The sequence below is a fragment of the Medicago sativa genome, chromosome 8, assembly GCF_051527215.1.
Source record: "Medicago sativa cultivar Bolivia chromosome 8, Bolivia_mono, whole genome shotgun sequence".
NCBI classification, from domain to species: Eukaryota; Viridiplantae; Streptophyta; class Magnoliopsida; order Fabales; family Fabaceae; genus Medicago; species Medicago sativa.
In genome coordinates, this window is record NC_140756.1 from 8,455,445 (window position 1) to 8,473,254 (window position 17,810).

Below are 17,810 nucleotides of genomic sequence, written 5' to 3' on the forward strand. Positions count from 1 at the left end.
TCAAAATTAAAAATTAAAAACCGAACCAAACTAGATTGATTTAAGTTGATTCGGCTTTGAATTCAACCAAACAAAGTCGAATACTTTTACGATATGGTTCGGTTTCATTGGTTTTGTCTAATCCATTAACACCCTTACACACGGACACACACATTATTTTTTTAATAATAAAAATAAAATTGATAAAAAAATAATTGAATACTTTGAGATAATATTTTTATGTATGCATGCTCAAATATTATTTATTTTTTTTGAAAAAAATATTTTATTTATTTGGTTTTGTGACTATAGCTGTTATAAAGTTTTTTTTTTTTTGAAATAATAGCTGTTATAAAGATAAAAACATATTTAATGGAATAATATATTATTATTTATTTCATTGGTTTCTTCTCCTTCTTTTATTCTATTGATTTCGCTCCCTCTCTCTCTCTTACGCATTCTTCACATATCCGAATTTTCTCTCTCTTCGCTTCTCTGAAAATCAATTTTCATCGTTTCTTCTCCGCGAATCTTCATTCGCATTGCTGATCCGTGTTCTTGATTCTGCTCTGATTCCATCCAAATTTCCTACACGGTGAGGTTCTTTTTTCATCTTTTCTTTCAATTTTCTCTGTGAATTCGGTTTCGTGAATTTCCAATGCAGCTTGAATTATGCTTTGTTTTTTGTTACTATGATCGATTTGTGTTGTGAGAGAATGGAGAACGCAAAATTGAAGATGAATTTTCATTACTGGTTTAAGTTGGAGCAATAGTTTCAGCTTCTTGAGATTTTTGAATAAAAAGTGATTATTTCTCATAATTGAAGCTAATATAAACGAATTAAGTCTATAATTTATTTTTATTCTTTCAATTTCTATGTTCTCTAAATTGATTCTTGGATCTGATTAACTTATTAAATTTGGTACCTATGAACTTGATAAGACACTGACACGCAAAAATTTGAAAAAGTAAATTAATTGAATATAATCACATGTGTGCTGTTGTCCGACACCGGACTCGCCTTTCATCAGAAGTGTCCGTGCTATATAGTTTGACACTTCACATCCTGTCAATAGAATTTGATTTTCATAGGCAGGTTTGAATAGAGGAATCTAAGTTGAATTCATGGTTGAGTCAATTGTGCTGCACGAATATTTTTTATGCAACAACATGCCGTTATATGATAATGTTGTTAGGATCAGAGTCTTGTTGGAAAGGTTGGTTTTTGATCGGTGTTGTACTTGTATTTGATTCTCGAGTAGATTGGATGAGCAAACGTCATAAGGCATCTGGGTCTGTCAGTAGCAACGTCGTCAATCACGGATTGTTAAAATTCTGCTACACAACAGTGTTATAGCGCCAATACAGCAAGTTGGAACTATTTGACAACATTTTGTAGTAAATAGCTTATCACATAACAATAGCGGTTTCTCCAAATTGCTCTATGCTATAGCGGTATAGCAATGCTATATCTGCTATTTAACTACACTATTAGCAGTGAATTGAAAGGAAAACCTTAAGATTGGCTGAATGTGAAGTGATTTTTCATTGTTTAGTTTGCACAAGGAATATCGCACTTTCCAAGTGCACTTATTTAACTACACTATAGCTGCCAGTTAACTACACTATATTACTGTATTCTCCGAATATCACACTTTCAAAGTGCACTTGTTGTTTGCTTGATGTTTAAGTTGGTGATTAACTTTTAAAGGAACTAACATTTATATCTTCTACTGCAGCTTATCATCTGTTTTCCATTATACTGACTCAATTTGAAGTTAATGTAATGAAAATGGATCAACATTGTAATATGCAAACGACACCACCTAGTCAACATAGGTTTTGAAGGTTGCAACAGGTTGACATACTGCTTGCTGTTTGTGGTTTGTGGTTTGTTTCTACAATGAAAATTGGACTGTTGATGATATTAAATGCTTCATGCTACATATCAAATTTAAATCATATTTACAAACAAAGTGCTAGCACAGTGTTGACAGTTAGACGTCCCTTCATGGAATCTGTTCCAGTCTCGTTGAAGTGTTATTGGCTATAGTGTTATAAGTAAATAAAAATGGAAAGGTTGGTTTCTTCTCGTCTATTGAATTGTGTACAATTGTTGAGTTCCCAATATTGTCACCAGATTAACTTACTTTTTGTTTGACTTTCTCTTCAGGTATGAAATTTTGAAAGAGCTCGGAGATGGTTCTTGCGGCCATGTATATAAAGCCCGTGATATGAGAACTTTTGAGATTGTAAGCAACTTTAGCTAACTAAAAGAAAATTTTTCAACTTCAGCATATTCACGTATTTTGTTATTCTGGCAATCTAGTATAAATTATCCTTCATTATGTCAATAACTGGTTTTTAGAACGTTCCTTTCTTTATGTCTGTATCATCAAACCTTGTATTTCTATTTTCATCTTTCTCTAACAAAATTTTTCTTTAACAAAAATTTGGAACCATAGTTTTCATATTTTGGAATTTGACACAAGGAAATATGAAGTGTATATGGTTGGAAGTTTGGCTTTCCTAATTGAATAGCTTCTAACCATCTTTTTGGATGCATCAAGGAGTTTTGGTGGATTTCACTTTAGAATTTTTTGATTTACAATGTAATCTTTCCTATATGTGCATTGTCACACCTTGTAAGAGGTTCAACTGCAAAGTAAAGGCATGAAACCTAATACAAGCAGCAAATGCTTGTTCAAGAATGATATGCGTATTTGATTATTCAACATGTTTATTGTAATTGAATTTGGATTGTGTCTGTTGAACGATTGAGTTTACTGATGGAAGGGAGCCTCAGATTGGAGTGTCTATTGCAAGTTCCTCTCCTGTCGGAACATAGGACCATCGTTAAAACTCACGAGAGACTCCTTGTGTTCTGCATGACAACACTATGTAATTGTATGTTATATGTTTCAAGTGATGTGTCAAAGTGTATTCTGTGGGGGAATGCAATAATGATAAGGATGTTATACATTCATACATGCATTTTGTATTGAAGTTCAAAATGGATCTCTTGTTTTTCTAAAAATTATAGATGCATGTTTTACTGTCTTTGTCTCCCCCTCATGAGGTGGTGCTAACTCCAAAAAGTTGCACCTTTTGATGTTACATTTTGGGATATCTTTTTCATGTTATGCTCTTATCCTCATTTTATCTATCAGGTTGCTGTCAAAAGGTTGAAAAGAAAGTTTTGCTTTTGGGAAGAATACACAAATTTAAGAGAAATAAAGGTATGCACTATAGTAGTTTATTTGTACTCATGGCGATTTTCACACATTCTTGGATCTTCAACAATGATCTTAGACTTTATTTGTTTTGAGAGCATTTTTGTTTCCAATTTCACTTTTATAGATTGTTATAGGAAACATTGAAAGCAATGGAAAACTTTTATTTGAACTAATTTGACAGACTCTTATTTAAATGTTGATTTGCCTCCACTGATGTGCATTGCGTTTCTTCTGCAGGCCCTCCGTAAAATGAATCACCCAAATATTATAAAGTTGAGAGAGGTTGTTAGAGAAAATAATGAGCTGTTTTTCATTTTTGAATACATGGTAAACAAATCCTTATTGTACAACGTTTATTTATTTCTTTATTCATTTATTTATTTAAGTATCATCTTGGCATGTGGAGTAATTTTTAGATATCTTATTTTTTTAATAGATATTTTTACATGTCTTCTAGCACAACATATAATGATCAAAATGAAGAGTGATATATAAGCTATTTAATCTTGTACTTGTTTGAGGAAAAAATTGCTCAGAGAGGAGGAAGAGGAGGAATAGTAACTAGGAGGAAATGATATTGTCCAAGAATTCTAGACAACATAAAATGTTTGAGAAACTACCTAAACGACATACTTATTTCATGGTGTGCTTCCATTGACATAAACTACTTTAATAACCTAGAAGAACAGCGCCTGGGCAATATCCTTAAATCTTAATTTTGTGGAAAATGCAGTATTGTTACACAGTTGTCTTCTCTCTGCTGCTTGTATGTTCACTGGAAATATTATTAACTCCATAATTTGTTCCCAAGCTTTAGGTTGGATAGAGGGCTGTATTGACTGTTGCTTTTTCAGCAATTGCTTAACACTGCATTTCGTCTTTCAGGATTGCAATCTTTATCAATTAATAAAAGAGAGAGAAAAACCCTTTTCAGAGGAAGAGATACGATGCTTTATGAAGCAAATGCTCCAAGGACTTAGTCACATGCACAAAAAAGGATTTTTTCACCGGGATTTAAAACCTGGTAAGGCATATAACTCCATTTATCAAATTTTTAAAGGTACATTGTGTTTATGTTTCCAGTTCAATCTGTCAAAAGAGTCAAAGGGATCATGATCTGATAGGAAAGTTTTCCTCTATACAGAAAATTTGCTGGTGACAAATGATGTTCTTAAAATTGCTGATTTTGGTTTGGCTAGAGAAGTATCATCAATGCCTCCATATACTCAATATGTTTCCACACGATGGTGAGTTATGTTCTCTCTCGTCATCTTTATTAGTCTCTCTTTTCACATGTCTCGAGGGACAACTTGGATGTATGTTATTTTAAGAGATTTCATCATCACATTATCAACTATATTTTGTTTTTGGGAATTCAGGTACCGAGCACCTGAAGTTTTGTTGCAGTCCCCATGCTATACTCCTGCTGTTGGTAGGCATTAGAGTTTTTTTTTTTTTTACATTATTATACTTATCTATTTAGTTAATCCTATATCTCCAACCTTATGGAGTGATGTTAAAGATGATTTATTTGTAGATAGATCACCTTCTCGTTCCCTTTTACAACTTAACTTTTTAGTCAATGTCAACTGTGAGTCTGTGACACATATTCAACTAAGGCAGTCAGACTGCTGTTGATTATATTACTGGGCCATTTACCAAAGGCTCACAGGCAACTTGTGCCACTTAATCTAACTTAATATATGATCCAGTGGAACCATCACATTTGCCTTTAATTTACAATTTTTTTACACTTCCTATGTTGTCGAACTTGTTTGCCATTTATGCTGCCACTGAGATGACATTGCTCTTGTTTTTCTTCTTGTGGTGGTAAATAACACAAACAAGTTCTTTTGCAGACATGTGGGCTATTGGTGCTATATTAGCCGAGCTTTTTACATTGACCCCCATATTTCCTGGTGAAAGGTATCTCAATAGTCCCATGTTTTCTCTTTGATTGTGTGATGCAGTGATGATGACAAGACAGACTCATTTATGTTATCTACTTGTTGTTTTCTGTGCTTTTACATACTTAATAAACTTCATCAACATATTAGTCTCAAAAATTTCCCTTTTGCGTTTACATGTTTACTTCATATATCTGATACCTTCCTCCACCGTAAATGTAGTTGATATTTACATTTAGTAGCTAAACTGAAAGCTTCTTTTCTTTAAAATAAACAACTAATTTTTTTGAGGCATATCTTGTATATTCCTAAAATGAACTATTGGGCTTTCTATCACCATCTTATAAAATTACTTTTGTCCATTGACAGTGAAATAGATCAAATGTACAAAATTTACTGCATTCTTGGTATGCCAGATTCAACTTGTTTCACCATAGGTGCAAACAACTCTAGGCTATTGGACTTTGTTGGCCATGAAGTGGTAAGTGTTCGTATGTGTTCATATAACTGTAGTGCGGTAAAGTAATATTGTTTTATCATCTTTTCATTTTTTTAATGTATCCTATATTTTATTTGTTGTGCAGGTTCCGCCTGTGAAGCTTTCTGATATCATTCCAAATGCTAGCATGGAAGCTATAGATTTGATCACAGTATGTTTTGGTCAATACTCTAGCATTTGTCTGTCTTCATACCAGTAGCACAGATTTACTGTTTTAATGTCAGATCGTGCTATCTTTTAGTATCTACTCCATTGTAATTTATGCAGCAATTATTATCATGGGACCCATCAAGAAGGCCAGATGCGGATCAGTCACTGCAACATCCTTTTTTCCATGTAACATTTTCTTTGAAGCCTGTTCTATTTTACTTAAGGTCTCCAATTTTCTAACATATACTGAACAGGTGAATACAAGGGTTCCTCGTTCACTCAGTGATCCACTTGAGCTGAAGCTGAGTAACAAAAGTAAGGAATTTTCCATTTCCATTCTGTTTCATATACTTCTTTTGAGCTTTCAGTTTGTTAGATAGCTACTGTGTTTAATGAAGAATTGCACTATGATAAGTTTTTTTTACTAGTATTTATTGCTTTCTTTCTGCATTGCTCTCAGGGGTAAAGCCAAATCTTGAGCTGAAGCTGCATGATTTTGGCCCTGATCCCGATGATTGTTTTCTTGGCTTGACATTGGCTGTAAAGCCCAGTGTTTCTAACTTGGGTATAGTATCTTAACTATTTATTCAACTATAGAAAGTGTAATTAATATCTGTTGACCCAAGTGATCGCTCTCTTGCCTTTTTTGTAAACGTCAAATGCTCACACTATTTATTCAACTATAGAAAGTGTAATTAATATCTGTTGACCCAAGTGATCGCTCTCTTGCCTTTTTTGTAAACGTCAAATGCTCACAGATTGAAAACAAAAGTTCTATCTACACTAGAAGTTGGCTAACTTTATTAATTTAATTTTGACTTCTCAATTTTTATATTCCATAAATAAATAATCTTCACGTCCAACCATCCATGGCACCCCTCTCTTTTTATGATATACTTTGCCGTCTTTCTCCTTCAGAATGATGTTGAAAACAGAACTTGCTAGCCTAATGGTCTCATTTCCTTTCTTTGAAACATACAATGGTATATTATAAAAAGAAAAAAATAGGGTCATCTTTTTCTTAAAAGGTTGATCGAATTAGCAAGATCTAATGAATAAATAGAGGTATTTGGGTTGTATTTTCCCCATATTTCAAGGTAGATGTGAATTTTTTATATTCTTGTGAGAGAAAATGTCCTATTCCCTCCGTCCCAAATTATATGACGTTTTGGGCATTTCACACGTATTAAGAAATGTAATTTATTTTGTATGGGAAAGAGATAGAGTTGTTTTACAAAATTGTCCTTTATAAATGGTATGAGAGAAATAAATTAAAGAATTGAAAGAAGAGAGAGTAATAAATAGTTAAGGGTATAATAGAAAAAGTAACATTAATGATTAATTGGTATTGTAAAACGACTTACAATTTGGGACGATTTTTCCCCCAAAGCGACTTATGATTTGGGACAGAGGGAGTAACTACTACTGGATACCCTGCCACTGACCTGTATTTGTTGTCAGTTACAATTTGCTGATAATGATTTGCAGTTTGTTATGTTGGATATGTGTTCTATTTTCTGAAAGATGTCCACAATTTGGAATATCTAACCTTTTTCTAATATTGAATTTTCTTCTCTTGGAACATTTTCTAACCCCGGCTTTCGTTACAACACAAATTTTCTCCTTCAGTTCTTTCAACAGTAGACATTCCTGACCATTTGATTATTGTCATTTCCTGCAGATGTGGTTCAAAATGCACGGCGGGGTATGGGAGAGGTTGGTGTACTGTGTTGTAAATCCAGCAGCATACTATGTTCCGTTTTTTTGTTTTGTATTCCTACAATGATATCTGTTCAAATCTGGTTTGACTTGATGCACTATGAAAATGCAGAATATGCTATTTTGCTCGGATTTTAATGACCATTCAGACCAATCAGGTGATTCTTAGTTTCTTACCTTCTATTTGCATTATAATCTTTCATAATCAAGTTACCTATATTTGTAGAGAAGAGATAGTTTTTAATTTTGAAAAGATTGATCAATCTTGATTTATGTTTCTGGACATCTTCATTCTTTTTTCTAATAAATGAACTATATTACTTAAATGGTTAGATTTTGCAATAGGCAACAATATTTGATATGGATATGAATTGCTTAGATTCTCTTAAAGGCTAAAGTTGCTCTTACTAAGCAACAGTAATAGCTACTTGAAATAATTTTTTTTTGTTGGTAAGCGACTGGCTTGCAATTGCCAATCGGTCATTTGTGTCAAGGGACAAAATGATAACATTGTGGAACTACTTGTGGATCCCAATTAATAGGCTCGCTTGTTATTTCTAGAATGAGACGTGACATTTTTACCTTTTCTCTTTTTTAAATTTGCCTGTTTACTTTCATTTTCATTTTACTATATACTAACCCGCTTCTTTTATCGTGTCTAGTTTTTTGGACATTATTATCTCCTGATCAAAATGGAGTTCACAGCTCAGCAGAGACTTCATTATCATTGTCATTCGGGTAAGTTCTTGCATATACTCTGCATTTTCTGGTGTTATTACAACTTCAGAGTTTATTTTTAATATTGCAATATTAGTGATATTTGAGGAATACATATTTCAATGAACCAAGACTATTTTTGATTGTTAAAATGATAAAAAATTAAGTAGAAATAGAACCAAGACTTTTAATGTCAAGAACTAATAGCTCCATTAAATGTTGAAATGGAATTGGAATTAGTACTGTAAGAGATCGAAATCAATATGAAGAACATGAAATGCACATTATGCAGATAAAAAGTTATAACAAGTGTTTTATTGATTCTTAGTGCTTGTGATAAACATCTTGGAAACCGGCATCAGAATGGGGTTCAGCCCCTAAAAAACACAGTTCAATTGTTGCGTTTTGAAATTAATGATGCCTTTTGTGTAAGGAATAATCTGTATACAAGTGGATCAGCCTAGACATGCATAAAAGAAAGTGCTGCAGTTTACATTGTATAAGATTAATTAGATATTATGTAATATGCATTGCGTTTATTTTACCAAACTGAGCCAACAATGCATGATTTGTCGTTTGCCTTCTTGACAGATCTGTTCAACACCAGCCAATTGGAGTTCCACAGACAGCAGGATTTACTTTTCAACCTTTGCAGCCTAACATCTTAACGACACCGTTTTTGACACTGTCTTCTCCGTACCAGCGCAGGCATTGCCTTTGAACGATTATTTGCACTTTGAACAATTCTGCGAGATCTTGAATCTTGATAATGCATCAAACAGTTTTTTTTTTTTTTTTGTACAGCTCTGTTTAGTATTAAAAATAGTTTCACATTATCGTAAATATATATGTAATTAGTGGACAATTTCTATAAAAATATTTGATCTCATTGGGGTTTGTAATTTTAACAATTACGTCTTTTTAGGGCGTCAAAATAATCAAACGTGAATGTAACCCTAAATGTAGGGGGTGCGTCTTTCCCATCCCTCGCTCCTGGAAATCCTGTTTGAAGGCGGGGCAGTTGCTCCCAAATATGCAAATATGCAAATATGCAAATGTTTGAAGGCGGGACAGCTCTGTTTTGTGATTTTTTCCGTAGTGTATATCAGAATTCATATTTGAAGGCGGGGCAGTTGCTCCTAAATATGCAAATATTTCCATGAATCACAGACGAATGCACTATTTAGTCAAACAATTTGATGAATATACTTTGAAGATGGTAACTGAAAACTTAACTGAGTGCAACTGTTTGCATCCTCTGTTCTGCTACTGCCTTGGTGTTTTTCCTCCCGGTCGACTGCTTAAATAGAAAGATTTGAGCATACACGTCAAAATGCATATTAATTGGTAATTTCAAAAATATATATTATTCAATTCAGTCTTTTGCTTTTTTCAAAATGTGCGTGTCCTCAACTCCATTTTAATAAGGCATGTAACCAAACAAGTATTTCTCAAATTCCAGAGCTTGGAAGGACACTGAGAAAGCAACCACTAAAGATGTCATATACTTTGCCATCTAAAGGTATCTCTGACACTTTTTAACGTCCGGATATCATCTTTTGGACCAATTTATTTAGTTTTGTCATAATTCATGCTTCTAAAGTGTGTTTGTAAGCTTCAAATGTAAGCATCCACTAAAAAATACATATTATTTGGGGTTTCCCTGATTTTAAAAGACGCGGACGGGTAATGAGGACAACAATACTCACTCTAAACTCATCCTATTCTTTCACAGCTTCTATGCCAAGGGCTTATTTATTATTAACAAAATAAAAGTTATTTAAGCATTACAACATTGTATTGTGTTATATGTAACATGGTCTTTTTAGAAACCAAATGTTACTCTTAAATCTTCCCAACCTATTGATATGTTATAGCTTTCGTTACACTGGCAAGTGATGTTCATTATTGATGTTTTTCCATCTTAATTGATACGCTATTTGCATGTGATATGCAACCATCGTCCTTCCCGGTTGGTTTTGTTTGAGTTAAGGGCTCATATGAGCTGGAATGTTCTTCTTTTCTTTTAGTGTACCATTACTTTTTTGAACCATTGACAATAGTGGGTGATTCACCCATCATACTAAATAGACAGACACTCCTAGTGTGGAGTAAAATATTTAGGTGCCTATGGTAAATGGTGGTGATGAAATCACAATCATTACACTTTTTACAGGTTTCGTTTAATAAATCATAATGAAATAAATAAATTTTGTTGAAATGTAAATATTTATTAAAATTATTTGATTAGAGAGAATTGGTGTTCATTAAGTACCATCATAAAATGTGTGAGAAGATCCATCTAAACATCTAAAATGGATGCTTTGTCATATTATTTTATGCGTATGACTAAATGTTAGTGAATGAATCTTGTGATCATAGAAGATTTACTCCTATATTGGACTACAACGAGTGTGAGCTAAAAAATATCCATATTAAGTAGCTAATCACACCATCTATATAAATCACACAATCTATATATAACAAAGTTTCTTCTTCACCATCTTTATATTCTAAATGGAATATATGTTGTCAGAGAAAAAATCGATGAAAGAATACTCTTTCTCATAACGGAAGTAAGATTTAGGCAGATTTAAAACATTTACTATCTTTTTCCAAGGATTATTGTGACGGTAACACCATCACTTTTAAGAACTAAAATGAACATTTAATAAAAACAGCAATTCATGATCCAAACAACAATGTGGCCTGCCAGTTTCACTACACAATGCAAAATCACAAAGTAAATCATCTTGGGTAACTTTTTCTATATGTGACGATTGAAGAAATTGTCCCAAATGAAATGCCTTCAAATCCATCACAACTATCAAATGGCTTGCTGCCATAATCCTACATGTTAAATAAATGCAGAAGATCAAACATTGAGACACACGAAATAAATGATATTTTTACATAAACTTGACATCTTCTGCCACGTCCGTGTCGAGAACCATTGGCAATACATTGTCTAGAAATGAAAATGAAATAGAGAATCAGTTGATATAGAATATTCACATTAATGTCAAGTGAATCCAACTTTGTCATTTTACTGAACATATTCCCATAGAACTTTGCGTCCTTTTTATTGATCTCCTTCACCTTTTCCTTCAAAGTCTTGTACTCCAACTTCACATCCTTGGTTCAGAAATCACAATAAATTTTAGTTGAGAAGTGTAACATCTAACCTTGTTAACCAATGCTACATGAACAAGTTCATTTACTTCTTGACTCATCACAAATATCGTAGGTGATATATCCGAAACCGCTGAAGTTAGGATTAAGGAAGTAGACTATAATCTCGGAACCAAGCTCAACGCAGCATGTTACGATATTGCCAATACTGTCTTGTCCAGTAACCCGCTAGAACAATGAAGCTAGCGTCCTCACTGATGAATCCCGTGGAACCTAGTAATCTTGGTGGCTAAGTTTACTTGATTCTTGGGTAAGTTATCATGGTGGCTAAGTAAACTTTGTGACTAAGTAAGCTAGCTTGACTAACACATTTCCCAGGGGGATTGGATGCTCTCTAGTGGAGATCCCTCTAGTTTTCTGCAGTGCCCCACTATCCACCTTTAATTACACTCTCTCTCACTTTTTAATATTACAAACCCACCATCTCACCTATTTAATGGAGGGTCTGGATTACACCCGGGAGAAAAACCACCGGAGACAATCTCCTTGGGCTCCTTATCCTAAAGCGAAATTTTTAGCTCTTTTAAGCAAAGCTAAATTTTTTTCCAACCAATGGTTTGCTTTATTTGAATCTTTAAATAGAGCCATAAAAACCCTTTTGAGTTTAGAGTTGTAAAAATCACTTTTCCATTATCTGAATCTTCTTATTGTGCCAAACTACTTTCTAGATTAACAAAAACTACCTTGCTAAGCCAGGAAGATGGCAACTAAACATCAGTTTTATATATGTCAAGAAATTCTACAGTTTGACAATCAATAAAGATAACAGTTCGTTAACACAAACGAAAAAATGGTAAAAAAATGAACCGAAAAATGCCAAACTTGGAAATAGAAGGAAGAAATAATATAAAAATAAAATTTCTGTCGATTTTTTCTTTATCTAGTGAATTTTGTTAAACTACAAGAGCTAGGGTTCCTTTTCAATAATAGAATTTTGTTAATCAATACATCAATGCAAATTGCAATTATTAATTTATTTTTTTACCTTTATGAATGATACTTTGATCAACCTCATGGTACAAGGTTGAGTCCGGAAGAGCCACTGGCAATTCCTGCTGCCGAGACTCTGATGAAAAAAATTAAAATTAGAGTCTACTAATAGAGCTGTCCAAAGAAAAATGAAGTATACTAGTAATAATAAAAACATTACTTCAAAAAAAGAGACAAAACCAAAAAACATTAATACCAATAAGCTTATTTATCATTTTAACTTTTAGAATCGTTTTGCATGGAAAAAATGTGAGACATAAAATGCACTCACTAAAATTAAAAAACAAACATTCTCTCAAAAAAAAAAATTAAAAACAAACATATTAAATGAAGATAAAAAAAGTAATATAAACAAGAAGTGCGTGTTAAAATTTGTAACTTTTTCTTATAATAATGCCTAAAAATTCTTCAAAATTTTCTTAATAGGGAGAATTAAATTATTCAAAAGCATTGATAATAAACACTTATTAAATAAGGGAGTTTCTACGGTGCAGTCATGAAACCGACTTTTTTGAAAAAGTTAATTTTGATCTTAATGTTTGATTCATTTTTAAATTCATTTTTAAAATTGTTGATTACCGATTAATGATCAAAAGTAATTCATCTAGTAATGCTTGCAACATCTTGGACTTACATGTACTATTTTATCGTTGGAATCTTTAACATGCAAACAAAGTTGATGATATTATGTGATAGTCTTAAGTGTTACACCTTGTGGGGTGTTACGCTTAAAACAAGGTAGGATAAAATTAGATTAAGTGTAGTCTTGTTAATATGATGAATTGATGATACTATGAGGATTGAACTTTTGATGTCATTATACAAACAGTGGGGTGTTATTACCCACTACATTTTTGATGTTATAGTGTTAGCTGTTAAGAGTCCCACATCGGTTAGGAGTTGGCACGACAATTTGTTTATAAGTGGGGGCAATCCTCACCTCACAAGCCGGTTTTGTGGGGTTGTGTTAGGCCCAACCACGATTTCTAATATGGTATCGAGCCTCTTCACGATTCTTTGGGCCACCTGTTATCGGGTTTCCGTTATCGGGCCATCCGTCATTTATGTTCACGCTTCGGATGTCTAATCCCGAGCGTGAGGGGGTGTGTTAAGAGTCCCACATCGGTTAGGAGTTGGCACGACAATTTGTTGTTCGGGCTTCGGATGTCTAATCCCGAGCGTGAGGGGGTGTGTTAAGAGTCCCACATCGGTTAGGAGTTGGCCTGCGTGAGGGGGTGTGTTAAGAGTCCCACATCGGTTAGGAGTTGGCACGACAATTTGTTTATAAGTGGGGGCAATCCTCACCTCACAAGCCGGTTTTGTCGGATTGTGTTAGGCCCAACCACGATTTCTAAGATTAACTTCACCGAGAAAAGTCATTCTCATGACTTCACCATAGAATTTTCCATTAAATGCTTAACTAAACTTAAATTTCTCTTCCAAACACAACCATAATCAAATATCGGGGATCGAGTAACTTAACTAGTTTGAGTAAAGGAATAAAGAGTTAGAGCTCTTGGATTAAAAAGAAACTAATCTAAATGACAATTGTCATTAAAAAAAAACCCGCAATCAAATATAGATATTAACGGATCAATCAGGTTACTTAATTACATTATCTATCAATGCTAATGCACTCACCTTGTCCAAACGTACCCATATCTTTGTTGGAATTATTACCATCAAGAAATGTTCCACTATATGCAAAAATTACAAACCCAATTGCAATAATAATCCACCTTGATATACTGGTCAAAAGTGATGATTTTGTATCTAACCGTCGAACCGTTACTATGGCTCTCCCACGCAAAAACAATCGATCAACTTGTTCATCTCTGCAAAAGAGACTAGGTCTTTGACAAATTTGAGTATTCTCGAACTTTTGTCTTACTTTGTTAATAAGATCCTCATTTGTCAAATTTCCGTTGGTCTTCGAGAACTTTCATCACCATGTAGGTGAAAAAGTGAATAATCATATTTTTTACTTTTCCAAATTTAGCATCCTCGAAAGCCTTGACAAGCTGACATCAATACAACAAGTGGTGCATTATGAAATGTGATGCACACTTCTATCACCACTTTGCATCTTGACTCCTTTGATTAGCCGACCGCTGTTGCAGCAGTCGGCCGTGAAGAAGGCTCCTTCATGTACTATTTCATTCAATAATCAGCTACAAGATTTTTTAGAAAATGTTCTTTTTTAGAAACTTATGTATAACTAGAAAGATGATTATGTAGTACTTGTACCTGAGATCACAATGCCATCTCCAGCTTCTATATTGTTACCCATTTTTTTTTGTTTTTTTTTGTCTTTAGTGGCTGGTACCTGGGTCATTTGACCGTGACCAGTGAAATAAATAAACAGTTCATCACCTTCTATCTTTGAATCTATAAAATCCATCATTAACTTGGAAAGGAATGAAGCAGACGGATTCTAGTTTTCCTTCGTCCAACACCGTAATAATGTTATCTTCTTCAAAATCACAATATAGTTGAAGATACATTTTTTCATCATACGAGTATTATAAACTGATGCTTCAAGTACTTTTTTGAGGCGGCCTGGGTATGTCAGCCCAATTAATAATGTCTTTTTCCTCATTATTAACCTAAAAGGAGATAGGTTATAGAAAATTAGAATAAAGTCTAATATGAAAATGAATAGAGAAGTTGAAAATGTAAAATTATAAAATGTAAGAAAATAAAAAAAAGTAAGGTAGCCAAAATGAAAATTATAAAATAATTTTTAATATTATACTGAACGACTTCGATTTTACAATATATATATATATATATATATATGTATGTATGTATGTATGTATGTATGTATGTATGTATGTATGTTAGTGTGTGTGTGTGTGTGTGTGTGTGGTTGAGCTGAGGGATTAAAGAAGGTAAGGAGATATATATATATATATATATATATATATATATATATATATATATATATATATATATATATATATATTTTTTATTTTTTTGAAAGAAATGAAGTTAAGAAGTTAAAGGTTCTTGATTCAAATCGACAAGAGAGAAAATACTAACATAATAATTATCAACATACAAACATGTATAAACATTCTAACAGAGAGGTTGAAGATTAGAAATGTAAACTCATGAAATGCTTGATTGAAGATAATTAAGTGCATGCTTGTATACAATATACCATCTAATACAGTCTAAATTTAATTGTCTAGAAATCATAGTCCAACCGGCAAATGCCGAAATTGCAAGGTCGGACGTCGTGACCCGGGTTCGAACCGGGAACGTCACGGTTGTATGTGAGTTTAATTTTAGTGGATTACCACTTCATCTAAGAACAAGAAAAAAAGCCTAAATTTAAATTGGTTTAACATAATATATCATATTTTTTTGGCGGATTAACATAATATATATCATATGATACAAACATAAATTTAAAAATACATACATATTATTTTTGTGAAATATAGAAAATTCCTTTCATAAAAAAAAAATTATGTACTACAGGCCCATTTAATTTTATACGAGGAGCCCAACATTGTTAAAAGAAAAAGAGGCTTTAAAATTTCAGAACAATAAATAACAAAGAAACCAAGAAACCCTAGTTTCATTCAGCTGCAGCCGCGACACTGACAACCCTTTTTCTTCATTAGTCACCACACTCAAACAAAATTTACCTTCATCCTTTTATTTCAAAAGCATTAAGAAGCAATTCAAATACTTTTCAGAAATATAACACACTTGATTTGAGTCTTTGATAACCCTAATTTCAGATTTTGTATCTCTCACACGACAGCCCTAGGGTTACTTCTTCTTCATCTCCAGGATCCACACTCAACTTTAGAGAAACTTTTGAAGATCCAATGCTTGATAATGAGGATGACGATTTCAACAATATCCTTTGTTTGGTCATTCGTCCGTCATGTATACTTACTACGAGTGTGATTTCTTTGATTAATCGAACTCATAAATTCAAAGGTTAGAACTTTCTATCCATCTTTTTTGACCGTTTTTATCTTAATTGTAGTATGATTATTATTTTTAGCAAAATTGAATCACGCCTTTCATTTAATAGATAACATAAGACATAGATCTCAAAGCTTCATGCAAATACCGTAACCCTAGCAACATTTGGTTTACAGTTCAAACTGCTATTTCTTTGCAACCTTTTCTTTTCTCGATTTGACTATAAAGGCTCCAATTTTAACACTTGGTTACAATTTCAGTTTTCCTTTCAATTGCTTTGGTTTAATTCCTTCTTCAATTGATTCTGCCAATTCGCTATTTATTCATGTTATCTAATTCAATATTCATAATTTTTTTCTTTCTCGTGTTTATTATTCTGATTGTAATATAGTCTGAATTGGTGTCGCTGAACCATTCTTTTTTTTGGAGAGTTTTTAGATGTTGTTTAAAACAGTTTTTTTCCTCTCTTTTGAGTTTGTATTCTTTCTCTTGCAGATCAATGTTCTAGACAACTATGTAAGCAAACAACTGCATGCAAGCCATGCATGTAGAGCTTTAAACTTGCCAACGTGCGTTGGTTGGATAGCATCTTTGATTAGCTCTTCCATTATTTAAATTTACACAAGATCAGTGAAGAATAATATTAGGTGTATATGTAATATATAATGATATTGATAATATTAGGTTTAAATAAGTTTTCAATGTATATGACCCGTGAGGTAACACGGGTAGACGATCTAGTGGGGTTGAATCGTAGAAAGCCAATAGAAGAAGGCTTACATTATGGGTGGAAATTTGAAATTCAAATGGGGTTTGTAACGTGTGCAAGTTAGTTGGATAGTATTAAGTCCGGCAATTAAAGTCAAAATGGCGCCCAAAAGGAGTAGGGTTAGGGTTTTGGAGATTAGTTTGCAATGTTAAGTAGGATTAAAAATAAGGATGATATATTTCAAGTGTTATTCTCTGGAGCGTGGTTACACATACAAAGGTGAAGTTCCTGGGTGTATGCATTCGGTACTGGTGGTACTCCAAATTTATTCATTTTCTATTGTGAGTGTAAATCGTGGGTTCTCTTGTATATTGATACGATAACACAATATTATATGTGCATGAGTTTTTTTTTTGTTGTAACTAACTCTTATTTTCAATTTTTAAACTTCTGTCGTGATTTCATTGTGTATTTGTATCTTAATTTTTTTAAAATTGTTGTATTCTCGTACCCTTGTCGAACCGGGTACCGTACCCATACATGCAACATAGGTGTTACCTAATAAATGAACTATCATAAAAGAAAAATATCATCACATACAGTTGTAAATCCTTCTATGTACACAAATGGTAAAACTATGAGGGTATTGAACAATAATATTGTACATGAAACAATTGAATCCCCGGCCATATCTATTTGAACGACAGCCACAAATGTTTTGATTTATCATAATGATGCATATCTCGATTAATGGCTTAGTTTTCTGT

The 17,810-nt window shown here is 33.0% G+C and overlaps 1 protein-coding gene and 1 long non-coding RNA gene across 10 annotated transcripts; both read left to right on the plus strand.

Annotated features, from left to right (window-relative positions):
* The first annotated feature begins 432 nt into the window (after positions 1-432).
* MHK (Protein kinase superfamily protein) lies at positions 433-9,190 on the plus strand. 9 transcript variants are annotated; one of them, XM_085737413.1, is made up of 19 exons: positions 433-574; positions 1,242-1,837; positions 1,968-2,058; positions 2,153-2,231; positions 3,150-3,218; positions 3,453-3,542; positions 4,101-4,239; positions 4,360-4,462; positions 4,595-4,647; positions 5,075-5,141; positions 5,492-5,603; positions 5,707-5,772; positions 5,889-5,957; positions 6,026-6,086; positions 6,232-6,336; positions 7,453-7,487; positions 7,603-7,648; positions 8,153-8,228; positions 8,799-9,190. In XM_085737413.1, the coding sequence occupies exons 3-19, from the start codon at positions 2,051-2,053 to the stop codon at positions 8,926-8,928; spliced, it is 1,308 nt and encodes a 435-aa protein (XP_085593539.1). In that variant the 5' UTR covers positions 433-574; positions 1,242-1,837; positions 1,968-2,050; the 3' UTR covers positions 8,929-9,190. The 9 variants fall into 9 exon arrangements, with proteins under 9 accessions (XP_085593539.1, XP_085593538.1, XP_085593544.1 ...); XM_085737412.1 differs by having other exon boundaries at positions 1,719-1,837; XM_085737418.1 differs by having other exon boundaries at positions 1,242-2,058; positions 2,153-2,886.
* Positions 9,191-16,001: 6,811 nt separating this feature from the next.
* LOC146896683 (uncharacterized) lies at positions 16,002-17,502 on the plus strand. The gene is made up of 2 exons (XR_015023337.1): positions 16,002-16,346; positions 16,830-17,502. It is a non-coding gene; the product is annotated as an uncharacterized LOC146896683 (long non-coding RNA).
* Positions 17,503-17,810: the final 308 nt, after the last annotated feature.